The 18,456-nt window shown below is 46.6% G+C and overlaps 1 protein-coding gene across 1 annotated transcript; it reads right to left on the bottom strand.

Moving 5' to 3' along the window:
* Positions 1-1,927: 1,927 nt before the first annotated feature.
* Positions 1,928-12,173, bottom strand: HCCS (holocytochrome c synthase). Its single transcript, XM_086386888.1, has 7 exons — positions 12,071-12,173; positions 11,343-11,495; positions 8,833-8,984; positions 7,911-8,059; positions 7,039-7,158; positions 4,578-4,664; positions 1,928-3,678 (listed from the first exon to the last, which is right to left on the bottom strand). Exons 2-7 carry the CDS (start codon positions 11,461-11,463, stop codon positions 3,480-3,482), a joined length of 828 nt encoding a protein of 275 aa, XP_086243014.1. The 5' UTR covers positions 11,464-11,495; positions 12,071-12,173; the 3' UTR covers positions 1,928-3,479.
* Between the last annotated feature and the right edge of the window lie 6,283 nt (positions 12,174-18,456).

Here is an 18,456-nt window from a genome sequence, read left to right as displayed (position 1 = left end):
TTTTTAAAGAAATTGAGCTTTAATTGCCATATAATATTGGGCTTCCCTAGTGGCTCAGACGGTAAAGAATCTACCTGCAATGCAGGAGACCCAGGTTTGATCCCTGAGTCACGAAGATCCCCCGAAGAAGGGCATGGCAACCCACTCCAGTATTCTTGCCTGGAGAGTCCCATGGACAGAGAAGTTTGGAGGGCTACAGTCCATAGGGTCACAAAGAGTCGGACATGACTAACACTTTCATACTTTGACCATGTTGAACATTTGTCCTTAATTGCTTTGCAACTGGAAATTTGTACCTTTTAATCCCCTTCACAAATTTTGCCTACCTGAACCCCCACACTCTGGAAACCACCAGTCTCAGCAATCTATGAGCTCAGGTTTTTGGGTAGTTGTACTGTTTTTTAGATTCTGCATATAAGTGAGATTGTATGGTATTTGTCTTTCTGACTTACTCCACTTAGCATAATGCTCTCAAGGTACTGCAATATTTTTGCAAATGCCAAGATTTTATTATCATGGCTGAATAATAGGCATATATGACACACACACACACGCACGCACGCACACTGCCCTGATGGCTCAGCGGTAAAGAATCCACCAGAAACGAAGGAGACCCAGGTTTGATTCCTGGGTGGGGAAGATCCCTGGAGGAGGGCATGGCAACCCACTCCAGTATTCTTGCCTGGGAAATCTCATGGACAGAGGAGCCTGGCAGGCTACAGTCCATAGGGTCGCAGAGTCGGAACAACTGAAGCAACTTAGCATGTATGCATGTACACACACACACGATATAAGACATTTTCTTTATCCACTCATCCATGAGCAGACACAGGTTGTTCTGGGATGTTGTATATAATGCTGCAGTGAACATGGTGGGGTGGGGTGGAGGTATCTTTTCAAGAAAAAGTATTCTTGATCACCACACACAGCCTCAAGCCTATGGCGACAAAAATGATCCATGGTATAACTCCCATAGTTGTTGCAGAGGTGAGGTGTGAAATGTGCAACTCCTCAGTTGAGGAGTAGCTGATGGGGGATAAACCATACTGGTGTCTCATTAAAAAATTGGTAACTGTATATTCAATATATTAAAAATATACTTAAGTGAATTTGCATATAACCCATGGATTAACACAAGTCTTTTTAAATCAGCGTTGAATTTATAGACTGTCCTCCCTAAGGTTATGAGTTCCCTGCAGGTGGGGGCTGGACCTTTTGCTTTTTTGTGTTCCCGACAGGATGTAGAGTGTCATAAACATTTCATGAGTGGATGGGAGTTAGGGCACGACTAGGAACACTACATTTTCATCTGCAGTCCCAGTTGGCACCCCCACCTTATCTGCTAATCCTTAGCCTCAGGGGCAGTATGTTGTTCTAATCCTGAATAGCCTATGACAAAAGATGGAGCTTAAAAGCCTGGAGAATATCCAAAATGATTTCAAGTTATAAATGAAACCTCCTATCAGAACAGAGTATTGATCCCTGGATCTGATCAAGTTTATACTTATACTTTACTTTATACTTATACTTATACTTTAGACACCAAGCAGCTTACGTCCAATAGGCTGCAGTCTTCTCTTCCCAAGTGGAGGGTGTATAAATGTGGTCTTGTCATCAGCTTCGCAAGACAGTTTACTTTAGAGGTGGTTTTTCTCAAGAAATATTAGAATCCTTTAAAAAGGGGTGATTCCCGCCTGTGGCTCAATTTTCAGTTTCCAGATACAACACTTAGTTTCTCATAATAATGCCTTAACCTTTACTTACTCAATGGCATTTAGGACCAAAAAACATGCCAACAGTAACTCCCTTCCTCAGCGGGTGAGAAATATGTGCTGTGACGAAAATGGCTACCTCCAGCACAAAGACTATAGCCGTCCTTTCTGTAAAGATTATTTCTGTCTGATGAAGTATAAAATTACTCTTAATAGATTTTCAAAACCTGTTAATTATCAGCTTTATTTTCTTTGAAAATACACAAATATTTTGAAACGTAGATGTTTAAGGTTATTGGATTTTTAAAACTCTACACAGACACACCAATGAAATTCATACCAAATGAATCACTCCAGACTCCTAAGTTCATGTACTAACTTAACTCCACGATATTCAGGATAAATGAGTTACTACTGCTGCTGCTGCTGCTAAGTCGCTTCAGTCGTGTCCAACTCTGTGCGACCCCCATAGACGGCAGCCCACCAGGCTCCCCAACCCCTGGGATTCTCCAGGCAAGAACACTGGAGTGGGTTGCCATTTCCTTCTCCAGTGCATGAAAGTGGGAAGTGAAAGTGCAGTCGCTCAGTCGTGTCCAACTCTTCATGACCCCATGGACTGCAGCCCACCAGGCTCCTCCATCCATGGGATTTTCCAGGCAAAAGTACTGGAGTGGGGTGCCATCACCTTCTCCTGAGTTGCTACTATGAACACTTAAAACAAAAACAACCAACAATCGTATTATGCTGCTCTAAGTTGAACAACCAGTGTGTGGGTGACTGATACAAAGAATTTCAGTGGCAAACTTAGAAATCCCTTAAAAAACAGATGTGAACAGAGAGTGAGTTGATGCAACCATTCTACATCTGGGAAAAATATTCTCCTTGTGAATTCTAGCAATGGATAAAATACTGTGTTTTAGAGCAGGACCACTCCTAGCATTGTGACTTCAGCCAGACCTTCAAGGTTCAGGTCAGGCAGACAAGAGGAAGGCTTCAGGCAGGGGAACGGATGAACTCCAGAATGGGATTAAGTTGTCAAATGCCAGAACAGTGAAGCCTGCTTACATGGAACACAGTTACAGGTCAGAACAATGGGAATTAAAAGGAAAATACTTAAAAAGTTAGGACATACTCCCAACACACGTGCGCCATCAAATCATAGCGGAGTTGAAATTATTCTGGATTGAGGTCCAGTCTGAAAAAAAAATCACAACAGCAAGAATCTGGAGAGCAAGACACACACACCTCAGGTTGGTGGAGTGCATTGCTGGGGTGTGGCTGTATTTTCTTCAGGGGTCACTACTGTATTTGATGGACTTGAGAAATGCTGGTAACTTGTATAAAAAGCCTAACAGAACACTTTTAAATAAAATATTGGACCAGGTCAAAGTTGAGCATCCTGTGGGCTTTCAGATCTACACATCAGTATTTAAAATAGGGAGGGAAAAGAGCAGCTCTCTTCATATTTTCAGCAAAGGTCTTTTTCAGAAGTTCAGATTTTTAGATCAAATAGACAGACAATACTGCAGTTAAAGGAGAAACTCAGGGAGGGCCTCAACTTAAAATGATGTGCCGTCAACTGCAAGGTACAAACGGTACTCAGAAGAGCACATGCTGAGTACCCTTTGCTAAGTGGCATGGAAGGTAGGATGATCCTCTGGAATCCCTGTTACATCAGGAGCGCAATTCAGTTTGGGGAAAATAGTTTAATGTACTTCTCAGAAAAAAAAAATTGTTTCTATTTTCTCATCTCTGACAAAGCGGTGCTTAGGAAGTCCAGCGCCACCAGGCCACCTTCATCCGGTCCCATACGGCCGACAGCGAATCCAATGCGGGCCGCACGTCCAGGATGGTGAACTGGTAGTCTTGGTTGACCTCACCCCCGTCGTAGTAGTCAATGACATATCTCACTTCCGTCCCGCAACGGTTGATGATCCAGTCGTGCCTGTCGAAAGGCAGCTCGTACCTGGAATGAAAACATGCTGGCGGGGGTTACCATGCCTGTGGGATGCTGAGCTGGGGTTTAGGCGGTAAGAAAGCCAGCAGGGCAGCACATGGGGAGGCTGGCTCTCAGGGTCCACCTTGGATGAGAGGTGAGACTCCGATGAGCATGGTCCACAGTGCTGTGGGAAGGTAGGGCTGGAAAGCAGGAGGCTCCCCCATCAGCAGACAGCTCATCTGCTACAAGGGAAGAAGGTCAATGGCAGGAAGCACAGCCAGGCTGGGGAGGTCAGCTCAGCACCTGCAGAAATGCAGGTGAAAGTGAAAGTTGCTCAGTCGTGTCTGACTCTTTGTGACCCCATGGACTATACAGTCCACGGAATTCTCCAGGCCAGAATACTGGAATAGGTAGCCTTTCCCTTCTCCAGGGGATCTTCCCAACCCAGGGATTGAACTCAGGCCTGCCGCATTGCAGGTGGATTCTTTACCAGCCGAGCCACCAGGGAAGCCCAGGAATACTGGAGTGGGTAGCCTATCCCTTCTCCAGGGGATCGATCGAACTCAGGCCTCCCGCATTGCAGGTGGATTCTTTACCAGCTGAGCCACCAGGGAAGCAGGTGGGAGCTGTGAATCCGATGACAACAGGGAGCATGGAGTGCATAGGTGGACAGAGCAGGAGTGTGGGAGGAGCGAGGGGGCACTGCAAGAACACAGAGAAGATGACTCCGGTCAACTCTATGAGAAGAAGACAGGAAGTAACCCCGAGCTGCCCGCCAGCACCACCTTGAGGGAGCACAGGAGGTCTGCAGCTGAAAGTGAAGCATGTTTCGCAAGATGGCACTGCAGTTCTTTGACTGCCTGGTTTTAATGCCAAGAGCAAGCAGACCGTGACCTGAGGAACAGAACGTTTCTGCAGACACTCACCCCATCCAGGAGCGAATTCTTGCCCGTGGCGAATACTCTTTTGCTTTGCCTCCAAACCGGATCAGGGATGGACCACACGGACACTCACTAGAAATCCCCAAAGAAGAAATAAGATAACTCTCTTTCCCTTGAAAAACAGAATGTTGCAGTTTCTCCATGACACACATTTTTCTGTATATATTTTACATATTAGAGAAAGGTAACTGAAAAACCTCACAGAAATATCCCTATTTGCTTTAAAAAAAAATGCTGTGCTTTAACTTCTGGATCAAGTGCGTGCCACTCCCTCCCCTTCCCTCTGAGTATCTGTGCTGCTCTTGGCAGGAGTCCGGGGTCAGGGCCTGTCCACATGGTGTACTCTCAGGAAAAAAAGGATCAGGTATCAGGCATAAACTCTTCTCTTGCACGAAGAGCAGTTGGGGTTTTTTCCAGATGAAAGTAAGAAAATGCTATACTCCTCTCTCGTTTGAAACCAATGAGCAACCTTCATGAAGAAAGAAAATTGCTGCTCTCCCTAGGAACTAATGTAATCAGTGTTGGGCCATCTCTTTAAATAACTGTACACAAGCTGACAGGTGGGGGACAAGGTCGTGCTGAGACAATCTACTCACTCTCTGGGCAGACCCTGGGCTTGAACTTTCTAGGTGCCCTGCCAGCCCCCACCCCCAAGCTCACAGGGGCCATGGGGGTGGGGTGGGGGGGGGGAGTCTCCTGGTCATCTGGCATAAGGCACACAGCACTGTCCCCTGCAGGGGGAGTGGAAAATACAAGAGGCTACTTGTCTTGGCAGCTGCTGTCACTATAAAGACAGGATTTGGCCTAAATAGGTCTCTCTAATGAACTGGGATAGAGCAAAGCACCCCACGTGTGATGGGCCCCCGGCTAAGGACTAGCCAAGCTCCTTTCATTCTCAGCTTTAACAACGGCACACTTGCAGCCTGGACTTCCCTGGTGGCTCAGACGGTAAAGCGTCTGTCTATGATGCGGGAGACCCGGGTTCGATCCCTGGGTTGGAAAGATCCCTTGGAGAAGGAAACGGCAATCCACTCCAGTACTATTGCCTGGAAAATCCCATGGACAGAGGAGCCTGGTAGGCTACAGTCCATGGGGTCGCAAAGAGTCGGACATGACTGAGCGACTTCACATTTGTTCACACTTGCAGCCTAAGTCTCCACATTGAGTGGATTTTGTCCAAGAAGTTAATCACATTTTGCCATGTATTAAAAACATGAGCCACCAACCATGATGACATCTGGTTCTGTGGAGACACGCCCCACCCCCTACCCTTCTCCAGGTGGAGCCCTCAAGCAGGCACCATTTTGGAAATGCTCACCCCAGATCGACTGAATCAGAAATCCTGGGAGCGGGGCCCAGCACTCAGTATTTCAACAAACCCCTAGGTGATGCTGAGGCAGCTCAAGTGTGAGGACCACGGCTCTGAACAGACTGATGGCCCATCGCCACTAACTCACAAATGCATTTAGCTAGTCTCCCAGAGAAAAAGTGTGTAGTTTCTTAGTCATGTCCAACTTTGCGACCCCATGGACCGCAACCTACTAGACTCCTCTGACCATGGGATTCTCCAGGCAAGAATACTGGAGTGAGTTGCCATTCCGTTCTCCAGGGGATCTTCCTGACACAGGGATCAAACCTGGGTCTTCTGCATTGCAGGCAGATTTTTTACCATCCGAGCCACCAGGGAAGCCCCATCTCCCCAAGAAAAATGATCATGTGCAAAGATGCCTCTTGATGTTTACTCCTGATGGGGATTCAATACATGCTGCTGTGTGAACAAAATCTTTCCCAGCTCCCTTAGGGCAGAGAGCATTTTAGAGTTTCTCGCCCCTGTGCTCTGCCTGGAATGGACTGTGATGCTCCTCCTGTTGAGATCTGGGGTCAACGGCCCCTCCCCTTGCACGTGGGCAGGCTTGTGACACTATGGGACTTCCCAGACTCAGTCATCACAGGAGATGCAGTGTCTCTGGAGCTTTCTGTAACTCTAGCTCTGGGAACCTAGTCACCATGGTGTGAAGAAGCCAAAGCAGCCACATTTAGAGGCCATGGGCAGGCGTCCTAGCTGAGAGCTGGCATGGTATCACTTACCAGGGGAGTAAATGGGGCCTTCGAAGGCTTCCAGCCCACGGCTGTCCAGTCACCCCTGACCACTAAGTCTCGGTGGCTGAGACCCCACGCATCAGGAGGCAGAGACCAGCCATCCCTGCTCCGTCCTTTCTGCACTTGGGACTCACTGAACCCACGAACATACTTAAATAGTTGGCATTTTACATGACTGAGTAGGGCAGTCTGTCACGCAAGTCACTGAGACAGGCCTGCTACCTAAAATGTTTTAATAGAATAGCACAGTGTTGGACTAAAACCCTTCTGTATTTCTTTCATAGAAAGCAGCTATGAAATTAAGATGCTGGAAGAATGGTTTTTTTAAGATCTTGAACATACTTACGCAGCGTGAAGGGCTTCCCATTTCAAAATCTCCTTCCAAGCTTGCTCATTATTCTGGTTGTGAATCCTAATGATATTATACATGTCTTTCTGACTAATATCCTCATCCTTCCATTTCCACCTAGGAAAGAACATTTGGTAAAACTTGACAAACATTACTGTGAATGCCATGTATTCATTTCACTGTGTCACCAAAAATCCGATTTATCCAAATATCAAGGATCCCTCGATTTTTCAAGTGACACTTTTTTAATTAGTATCACAAATTCCCTTTTTCTAAGTATTTTATATAGCAGTGGTACTTAAAAAAAAGTTACTGGCTGTGATGGGTTAGTTTTATGTGTCAGCTTGTTTGGGCCATGGGGTACCCAGATATTTGGTCAAACATTATTCTAGATGAGATTAACATTTAAATGGGCAGAGCGGGCCCAGCTCTCAAAGCTGAAACAGAACAAAAAGGCAGAGCCTCTGCAAGTAAGAGGGTACTCTTTCTGCCTGCCTGCTTTCCAACAGGGACATCAGTTTCTCTTCCTGCTTTTGGACTTGAACTGAAATATAGACTCTCCTGGGTCTCCAGCCTGCCGAGCCGACTATGGGACATCTCCACCTTCGTAACCATGAGTCAGTTCCTTACCACAAATCTGTCTATATGTATATCAAGATATATACATCTTATTAGTTCTGTTTCTCTGGAGAATCCTAATACATTGCACTTAAGTCTGAAGAATCAGTTGGTTAGTATAAAAATTTACTGTACACCTGGGGGATAAAACCTCTAACATTTAATTCTTAGATTAGATTCATCTAAAAATTAAATGTTAAAAAGGTTAGATTCACAAGCAAATTTATAGCCTCAGGAATATGCTCACTTACCCTTTTCTTAACATCGCATTCCAGAACATCTGTTCAGAAGGATAAACCCACTTTTTATCTGAATCTGCCCTCGGAATAGACGATTCCTCTCTCACAGTAGATAGTGGAAACGGCTGGTCGGGGGCTGGTGTCTGATTAGGAGGTGGCATCTATGTAAAGTAAGTGGGTTTAAAAAAAAAAGGTTGGAAATACAAAGTAGAAACAAGCAACATAATTACTTCCTGGAAAGCAAGGCATCACACACACAGCCCAGTTTCCTCATCAAACCAGCGACATCAGTTTCAGGCCTCTCGGTTGAGTCAGAGCGCAGAAGCTCTTTTCCTTGTTGACTTCACATAAATGGTAAATACATACTACAGTCAAACATTTGGTCTCTTTCTCAAGGATTAGAAAGTAAAAACTAATAACCATGATGGGCAGGCACTACTACAAATTTCTGAAAAAGATGGGGTGATAAATGTGTGTGTATTGATATGTATACAAAACAGAATACCACCACTTTCTCGATGGCATTCTGTCACTGGCAGTCACACAAGGCTGGCACCCAGCTGTGCCTTAAGAGGCACCCCAACCTTGCCGTGTGCCTATGGTGTTTCCCCAAACCAGCAACACCTTTCCGAACTCCAGCCGTGCTGCTAATAGATCTCCCGCCCACCTAATACTCTACCCCCAAAGCAACATCCTCTGGTGTGGCTGATTCCAGGTCAGCCTGCTCTGGCGCTTGGGGATAGTCCATGGCTTTCCTAGGCGCTCTCCGAAACTACACTTAGTGACACAGTCTAGATTTTCACTACGGATGGAATATCAGACTTCTCCATTTTAAAAGCGCAGAAGGATCAATCCCAGCAGCCTGTAGTTTGGGAGCCTGTAAGAGCATCCCTACATTAAAAACTTCTGGGCAGAGGGGCTGGTCGAGGGTTACCAGGTTAGAAGGATCCAGGTTCTCCTTATTCGCGGCCTTGGCGCCGGTGATGGGACACTGCACGTACTCGTAGGCGCGCTCCTGGTGCGCAGGCACAGAGTTCGTTTTGCTCCCACAGGTTGAGTCCGACGGCTCGGCACTCACTGGACAGCCTGAAACGGATCAAGGGTGAAAACACTGTCACCACAAAGGCAGGACATCTGGCTCTCAATCTGGGCCCCAAAAAGTGGAATGTCTGACTAGGGATCACCGGCACAGACAAAGTCAGGCTTCTACTGGTCACAGCTACCAAGCGCTAACATCCGACAGTCCAGGAAGAGGCTCCATAAATTAACTTTCCCCTTGGAAGAGAAATGGGTACCCATTCTCCTATTGTGTTACCCACCCCAAGAAAAATAAACCCCCAGAGTCTCAGCATTGGCAGAGTAGGTACTGCCCACAGCAGGGGTTTAGGAACGGAGCAGGGAGTTGCTATGAGCTGTTACAGAAGTACCTCTGGGGGCAGGGCCCCCCGTGAATGGGTCTCCCTGACTTTTCTATTCCCCAGTTCCAGACAAGACCCAACTCCCACCAGGGCACAGGAGGCCAGACCTTCATTATGGATGTCTTCTCTCAGGGACTGGGGACAGGAGGTAAAAATGAGCAGAAGAGCCATCCAAAAGGCTCATGGAGAAAATTCAGGATGTGCTCTGCTTGTGCCCTGCTCCAGGACTAAAACAAGACCACTTGGCCGAGGCTCAATTCGCTGTCAGGAGACAGCGAGTTCATCAAGCAAAGGCACCCACTAAAGAAAACATCCCCCAGTCCACGTGGGATCCAGATGCCACTTTGAGAACAGCAGCGGGCAGGGTAGTCAATGCCTAAGGATCCCAGGTGCCGCTGGAAACAAGTGTGCGGGCCGGGAAGGCGGTGTAGACACAGGAGGCAGGCAGGCAAGGGGAGAGCTATGGCCCAGGAAGACACAGCTGGTGGAAAGGAACCCTTATCTTGGGCAGCAGCAGTGAACACCAAGGAGACACTGAACTCTGGGCACCCTACACGCAAAAGACAAATTTCTGTTTACTTCCTTTCCTCTGCGAGGACCCTGTAGAGCTGTCTACTGAGGGGTGGAGGGAGACTTGTTCCGCCCCCCTCTCCTCTCCAGTCTCTTCTGGCACACTGGTCCCAACTGGTGTTGGAAAGAAAATCCTGTTTATGTTTTTCATACCAGAGAACCAGTAGCCCCTTCAATCTCCTACAGATATACCCACCTTCTTTCCTAAAGCAAATTCATCTGACTTACAGCTCTCCTAGGAACACAGCAAATGAAATCAGACCCTAGACAGGACTGTGTGACTTTCTAGGGATGCTCAGAACAGACACACACCTGCTTCGTCCACATCTGCCTCCATTTTGCCTGTAAGGAGAAACCCTAGAAGAGCACTGGACTGGTCCTTATTCAAGGCCCCAGAATTTTCGCTGGTTTTGCCACTCACTAGCTGTGTGACTTGTAAGTTTCCTTAATTACGAAACAAGGGGGTCGGGGTAGGGGACGTACCACGCAGGATTTTGAGGATGAGAATGTAAACTCCACTAGGCAAAGGATTTTTGTCTGTTTTAGACACTGCTGTTCTCTCAGTGGAAAAACAAAACACACAGAACCACTCAGTGCTTGGCACAGGGTGGACAGGGAGCAAATTCTTGTGGGCTGACTGAAGGAATGAACAGCCGTAACACAGGAAGCGTCAGCACTAGATAAGCACGCTAACACTGCTTCCTACCCTCATGTCTGGAAACAAGTCGTCACACATCTGGTGGATTCAGAGCATAGTTTTACAAAGACAATCTAAAGCGGCAGGTGGACCAATGAAAAAGGAAAGCATTTCAAGTCTCACCTTTGCACCTAAAAAAATGAACAGCAAGTCCATCAGGCAATGACTTATTTTTTACACAGAGAGTAATCCAACAGAGGGAGGAGTAAAGCTGTCTGGATAAAGAAAGACAGCATGATCTAGACCAAAGTTTCTCAGCCTGGGCACTCGCGACATCTGGGGCCAGGTGACTGTTGCAGGGTCTGCACTGTACACTGTAGGATATTTAGCAGCACTCCTGTCTTCTCATTAGACACACCTTCCCCTCTGAGTTACGACGTGCAGAAAGGCCTCCAGGCATTGCCAAGTGTCCTCTGGGCTGAGGGGGGCTTGCCTTCCCAGCTAAAAAACCCGCTAAAGTAGACCACAGCAAATTGTTGGAGTGGGGGCTGATGTATGGAGCAATCCCTCCTCACTTACCCACGATCTCAGTCATGACCACAACCCTGGGCAATTCTATATCCTCAGCTTACAGGTGATGATGGGTTGAGACTTAGAGAAGTAACTTGTCTACAGTCACATACCTTGAAAGTAACAACAAAAGGACCAAACCCAGGTCACCCCACTCCCAGGCCTTAGGAGCCTCACCAGCATGCTATCCCACCTCCTCAGAGCTCTTTTGGAGAATTCTTTTTATCTTCTAGATAAATGGTCCATTACCTTTCACTTTCCCTTCGTGCATTGGGCATCCAGACGTTGGGGCTGCTGTCTGATGATCTGAAGCAGCAGGGGTAGAGGTCTGAACCGTAGAAGCAGCAGGGGCAGATGCAGACAAGCCCATGGTGGGACTCCCAGTGTTGAATCCAAGCAATTCTAAATTCACACGGGCCAAACCAGAGAGATGAATGCTTGATGCCTGGATTCCCACTATTCCCTTAGTATTCTTAATGTGGCCAACCCTTGTTTTTCCTCCTTGTCACCTTTATAGAAATGTACTGGGCAGGGGCTCCACTTCACCCTCCACTTTGATGAGGGACAGCTTTAACAGATCACCCCCTTTGGGACATACTAGTGTGAAATCTACACCTTTGAGGGGACGTTTCTAAGGGTGTGCGGACTTGGGGGGTGAAGTGAGGCGGTCCCTGAGAAACCATGTCATAGCGAGGGGGCTGTAGGCCCGGGGATGAAGGAAGAGGGTCCCGAGGTGGTGATCCGATGAGAGAGGAAGCCCACCGAGTCCATACTAGACACGCGGCACGAGGGATGGGCGAGGAGCTGGGGGTCTGGGAAGAGTAAGGCGCAGAAAAGAGAGGAAGGAAGGAAAGGTCAGCGGAGGGCACAGCGCGGCCGCAGTCTTCCTCGCACGGTCCCCGCGCGTGGCACCCTCGAGTCCCGGGATCCCAGACACCGCCCCCGGCCTCTGCTTCAGCCAGCCTGCCCCTCCGCACCTGACTCCTGTACCCGGCTGCCGGTCCCGCCTCTAACCGCCAACTCCGGCGCGGAGCGGCAGCAAACCACCGCCACCACCTTCCCCTCCCCTCGTTCGGTCACAGCTGTTGCCCGGGTCACCACCGGCTCTCGCTCACGCCGCTACTTCCTCTTCCGAAGGCAGGACTTCCGGGCGCGTGGGAGGCGGGCGCACCGGCTGAAGGGGGAGGGTTTCTGTCCATCACAATGGAGTAGGCCCCGCCCCTCCTGTCCTCCTCGGCCTATAAAGGCAAGGCCCCTCTCTGGCCCCGCCCCTCCTGGCGAAGCCGGCATAGACTTTTCGGCTTGAACAAACTTGCCATAGGGCGAGGCGCTTTAAGCTGCGGAGGCGTTGCATAGGAAGAGTTTTAAAATTTATACCTTTTAAATTGTATCCCGTCAGTTTTAATTATAGTAATGACTCAAGAAACATCAGTAGGTATGCAGATCTGTGGCCGAATCTGGAGATCCAGAAATGAACAAAAGTTCTCGGCTCCGCAGGTCTTCTTAACAGGGTGTGTGGAGTTCAGTTCAGTTCAGTTCAGTTTAATCGCTCAGTCGTGTCCGACTCTTTGCGACCCCATGGACTGCAGCACGCCAGGCCTCCCTGTCCATCACCATCTCCTGGAGTTTACCCAAACTCATGTCCATTGAGTCGGTGATGCCATCCAACCATCTGTGTGGATTTGAAGGTCTGTATTTTCGCTTGCCTCTAACAGAAAGTATTTTTTTCCACCAGGAAGGCAGGCAACAAATCCGGGTAGTGTTAGATATATGTGGCACTGATAGCAATTACAGAGAAATGATGTTACATATGATTGTCATTTCTGTCTCAAAATACTACTATTCATCACTACTTTAAAATTAAAGTAAGTTTATCTTGTTATTTAAAATGTAAATAAAAAGCATATATCTTTCTATATCACCGTAGTGCACCTGTGAAGTCTCTTTCCAGGAATTGCCCAGTGCCTAAGAGAACTGCTTCAGGAAAAATCATATTCCCTCTGTGGGGATAGGCTGCAGTGCACCTAAGCCCAGGCCCCTTAGCCTCAAGGGGGACAACTGAGAAGGGCCATCGCAGCTTCAGAGCTGCTCCTAGGATGAGCTGAGGCTCCCACTCTGACTGCATTACAGTTCGATTTTTCCCTTTGCCTTGTCTTTCCGTCACTCTCAAAGTTGTTCATGAGGACATTTGTATGCACAAATTTTGTGGAATCTCAGCCTTTTAATAAGTGTAATTTTGCTTAGATTTGATGACAGAAAATGACTACCATTAAAAAGATTGTTTATTATACTCACAGATCCCAAGAGTCGGAGTACATATCACACCATGAGGCGCCACACATGGGGGCACTGGGCACACCACTAGGCAGGGATGGAGAGGGGAACTGTGGGTATGAGCCTTTATTATGGTTTCTGTAGGAAAGAGGGCTTCCCGGGTGGCACAGTGAGAAAGAATCCACCTGCCAGTGCAAGAAATGCAAGAGATACAGTTTCAATTTCTGGGTGGGGAAGATCCCCTGGAGGACGAAACAGCAATCAGCTCCAGTATTCTTGCCTGGGAAATCACAGGGACAGAGGAGCCAGCAAGGCAGGGCAAGCAGGCTGAAATTTAAATAATTTCAGCAGGCTCTGGAGCATAGGAGCTATCCCCAGTTGTTTGGTACCTGGCCCAGGAGTGATGAGGGCAGGTAGATAGTGGCCCAGAATATGAAAGCCCAGTAAGGGAGGTGACTGGGGGCTGTGGGCTTAGATCCTGAAGTCAGGGAACTGACCAGCCTCTAGCCACTGCCTCAAAACTGGATCAAGACAGCATTTTAAAAAACTATATTACTTTGGTGTATATTTCCTGGGCAACCTAGCCTTTAACCTACACAATCTTTTTTTTTTAACATGTTAATAACTATATTTCAATATAATAGGTTGATAACTAATAACTATATTTCAATATACAATCGACCTTTGAATAACATGGGCTTGAACTGCAGGTGTCTATTTACATGTGGGTTTTTTCTTTCCAATAAATACTAGAATCTGGGAGTGGTTGAATCATGGATATGGAAGGCTGACTATGGGACTTGAGCTTCTTTGCATTTGGGGATCTGTGGTGGGTTCTGGAACCACGCCCCCATGGATACTGAGGAGCAACTGTAATTGGCTTCTTTTGTAATTTGTTTTATGCACGTAAAAATACTATTTTGAGAAGATAACAAATTTCACCAGATTCCAAAGGGGCATGTTTCACAAAGAGGGCAAGAACCTTAGGTAATTGAAGAGACAGGCATGCAGACAAATAACCATATTTGAATCTCAGTATATGGATGTGCAGATTGTTCCTGGACTTTTGGAAGAAGTGACTATTGTGAGGTTGATGTGCAGCAAGTGGATAGAAAGGAAGGAGTAAGTAGAAGAATGCTTTATAGAGAAGGAGCTACTAATACTAATGCTGGGAGTTACAGGAAAAGCAGTAGGTGGGTGAGAAGACTGTGGCAGGACACCTTTGGCCTCAGTTTCCACTCTGAATTGTTTCTTTTTCTTTGTCCCTCCACTAACATGCTAACACAAACATGCACACACATACACATGTATCCCTCCACTCTACCAATAGTTATAAATCATTTTGGATAAATCTTGTTTAGTACTTACATTCAGTTCAGTTCAGTTGCTCAGTCGTGTCTGACTCTCTGCCCCCATGGACTGCAGCATGCCAGGCTTCCCTGTCCATCACCAACTCCCAGAGCTTGCTCAAACTCATGTCCATTGAGTCAGTGATGCCATCCAACCATCTACTCCTCTATCATACCCTTCTCCTGCCTTCAATCTTTCCAGCATCAGGGTCTTTTCCTATGAGTCAGCTCTTTGCATCAGGTGACCAAAATATTGGCGCTTCAGCTTCAGCATCAGTTCTTCCAATGAATATTCAGGACTGATTTCCCTTAGGACTTCAGTATTTACATTATTATGACTATAAAAATATTTGTAATGACTGCTGATGACAGTTTTTCTTGTACAAAATTTCCATTAGAATTTAATCCTTGTTTTTCCTTTTTCCCCTTTGTCTAGTTTTAAATGATTACCTGTCAGCATTCAAATATATCAACTACTCTGTATGTGGCTCAGACGGTAAAACGTCTGCCTACAATGCAGGAGACTGGAGTTCGATCCCTGGGTCGTGAAGATCCCCTGGAGAAGGAAATGGCAACCCACTCCAGTACTCTTGCCTGGAAAATCCCATGGATGGAGGATCCTGGTAGGCTACAGTCCATGGGGTCGCAAAGACTGAGTGACTTCACTTTCACTCTATATGTACGCTCAGTCGTGTCTGACTCATTGCCACTCCATGGACTGTAGCCAGCCAGGCTTCTCTGTCCATGGAATTTTCCAGGCAAGAATACTGAAGTGGACTGCCATTTGTTTCTCCAAGTAGCTACTGTATATGTTTTCTTTCCCCCAACCCCTTGAGTCCTCACTCTTGGATAAACACCTGACCTCTGCCACTGCCCAGTTCTAGACTGTTTGGAAATTATTTCTGCCTGTTGTCTTCCTGGACCTTGCTGTCAACCTTTTCCTGTCTTGATTTGGATCTCTGGTTCTTGGATGTTGTGTATTCTTCTTTGCATTGTTTTGGGAGCACATCAGTTTTAAGGTCTTGGAAATCTAAAATGTCTGTGTTTTACCCTTCCACTTGACTGGCAGCTTGGATATATAATTCTAGGTTTAGAAACATATCATTCCAAATTGTTAAGTAATTGCTTCATTATCTTCTAGTTTCCATTGTTGATATTGAGAAATCAGATGTCATTTCTTTTTTTCTTTTTTTTCTTTGATATTTTTAGGATCTTCTCTTCTTTATAGTGGTCTGAAAAGATATGCTGTTTGCTTTCACTGGCTTTGCACTTGATGGGCCCATTCATTCTGAATACTCATAGCCTTCATATTAGAGATCTTGTTACTGAAAGGAGTTTATGGTGGCTTTGGCTGCTCGCTGCTCAAAAGCCAATAAACAGGCCAGATTGGTGGAAAGGAAAGGTTGCTTTATTTTAGATGCTGGCAACTGAGGGGGAGGGTGGGGGACATCTGTCCAAAGGTTGATTCCCTCTCTATAAAAGTTGAGAGCTTTTATAGACAGATTTGGTGGTGGTGGGGGTTACATGCAGAGACAGCATCAGATCAGATCAGATCAGTCGCTCAGTCGTGTCCGACTCTGCGACCCCATGAATTACAGCACGCCAGGCCTCCCTATCCATCACCAATTCCTGGAGTTCACTCAGATTCATGTCCATCGAGTCAGTGATGCCATCCAGCCATCTCATCCTCTGTCGTCCCCTTCTCCTCTTGCCCCCAATCCCTCCCAGCATCAGAGTCTTTTCCAGTGAGTCAACTCTTCGCATGAGGTGGCCAAAGTACTGGAGTTTCAGCTTTAGCATCATTCCTTCCAAAGAAATCCCAGGGCTGATCTCCTTCAGAATGGACTAGTTGGGTCTTCTTGCAGTCCAAGGGACTCTCAAGAGTCTTCTCCAACAAAACAGTTCAAAAGCATTAATTCTTCGGCGCTCAGCCTTCTTCACAGTCCAACTCTCACATCCATACATGACCACAGGAAAATCCATAGCCTTGACTAGACGGACCGTTATTGGCAAAGTAATGTCTCTGCTTTTGAATATGCTATCTAGGTTGGTCATAACTTTCCTTCCAAGGAGTAAGCGTCTTTTAATTTCATGGCTGCAGTCACCATCTGTAGTGATTTTGGAGCCCCAAGAAAATAAAGTCTGACACTGTTTCCACTGTTTCCCCATCTATTTCCCATGAAGTGATGGGATCGGATGCCATGATCTTCATTTTCTGAATGCTGAGCTTTAAGCCAACTTTTTCACTCTCCACTTTCACTTTCATCAAGAGGCTTTTGAGTTCCTCTTCACTTTCTGCCATAATGGTGGTGTCATCTGCATATCTGAGGTTATTGATATTTCTCCTGGAAATCTTGATTCCAGCTTGTGTTTCTTCCAGTCCAGCGTTTCTCATGATGTACTCTGCATATAAGTTAAATAAACAGGGTGACAATATACAGCCTTGATGAACTCCTTTTCCTATTTGGAACCAGTCTGTTGTTCCATGTCCAGTTCTAACTGTTGCTTTCTGACCTGCATACAGATTTCTCAAGAGGCAGATCAGGTGGTCTGGTATTCCCATCTCTTTCAGAATTTTCCAGTTTATTGTGATCCACACAGTCAAAGGCTTTGGCATAGTCAATAAAGCAGAAATAGAGGTTTTTCTGGAACTCTCTTGCTTTTTCAATGATCCAGCTGATGTTGGCAATTTGATCTCTGGTTCCTCTGCCTTTTCTAAAACCAGCTTGAACATCTGGAAGTTCATGGTTCACGTATTGCTAAAGCCTGTCCTGGAGCATTTTGAGCATTACTTTACTAGTGTGTGAGATGAGTGCAATTGTGTGGTAGTTTGAGCATTCTTTACCATCTAAGCCACTGGCTATACTGGAAGACCAGAATCCCCACAGTGGGGAAGCTAAGCTTGAGTCTGGCACCTTAGACCACTCAGCCATCCTGATATCCTGTAACTCCCAATCTATACCACAATTCTCTGTTCTTCTCCAGAGTTCAGCATTTTCCTACAATTCTCCATCTCTTTCACAATTCTCCATGCTTTTCCACAATTCCCTTTGTCTCCTGCAATTCTTCTACTCATCCAAAGTTTTCTGTTCTTTCTAATAATTTCCTGGTTTCCTTCCAATTCTTTTCTTCTCCCCAACTTAACACTTTCTCTCATAATTTTCCATTCTTACAAAACTTCATTGTCTTTCCCAATTCTGTATCTCAGGGAATTCCCCCTTCTGTCCATAATTCTTTCTTCTTTTCTACCATTAATTATAATCTCACCTGTCATTCTCTGTTCTCTGTCAAAATTTTAGATCCCTTTCATAATTTCTTGGAAGACCTGAGGCCCATCTCCAGAGTTTCCCAGGGTCAGGCTTTTGGGAAGAGGGAACACAGAAAGTTTAGCCTATTCACGAATGGCGTGGCCAGAGTGTGGGAAGCAAGCATGGGCCAGCAATGAGGACTTGATGCAGAAGCTAGGGTCTCAGCAGGAGAGCACAGCTACCTTTGCATGGGATGTAGGTGTGGCCAAGCAGGAAACAGGGGTGTGTCAGGAGGACTGTGACCCAGATGAGGCACGTAAAGCCAGGCAGCAAGGAGGGTCATGGTCATGTGGGGGTGGGGAATGGGCATGGAAACATGCAAGGGTGTGGTGGAAGTGGTGGGAAGACTCCATCAGGGTAACAGTGGGAAAATTCATGGTTATGATGGATTGCAGGTGACCTGGGAGGTCATAGCTAGGAGGGAAGGACAGG

This window comes from Bos grunniens, chromosome X (genome assembly GCF_055505025.1).
Source record: "Bos grunniens cultivar Pamir isolate PY7600 chromosome X, Bosgru_T2T1.0, whole genome shotgun sequence".
Classification (NCBI taxonomy): domain Eukaryota; kingdom Metazoa; phylum Chordata; class Mammalia; order Artiodactyla; family Bovidae; genus Bos; species Bos grunniens.
Note: the sequence above shows the minus strand (reverse complement) of the source record. Positions and strands in the feature narration are given on the sequence as shown.

What these genes read in the sequence shown, in the direction of transcription:
- HCCS (XM_086386888.1), bottom strand. Translation starts at nt 11,463, where the DNA reads ATGGGCTTGTCTGCATCTGCCCCTGCTGCTTCTACGGTTCAGACCTCT. An exon ending in GCACGAAGGGAAAGTGAAAG is followed by an intron (nt 8,985 to 11,342) that starts GTAATGGACCAT and finishes GATCCGTTTCAG; the next exon opens with GCTGTCCAGTGAGTGCCGAG. An exon ending in TGGGAAGCCCTTCACGCTGC is followed by an intron (nt 4,665 to 7,038) that starts GTAAGTATGTTC and finishes GGGGATTTCTAG; the next exon opens with TGAGTGTCCGTGTGGTCCAT.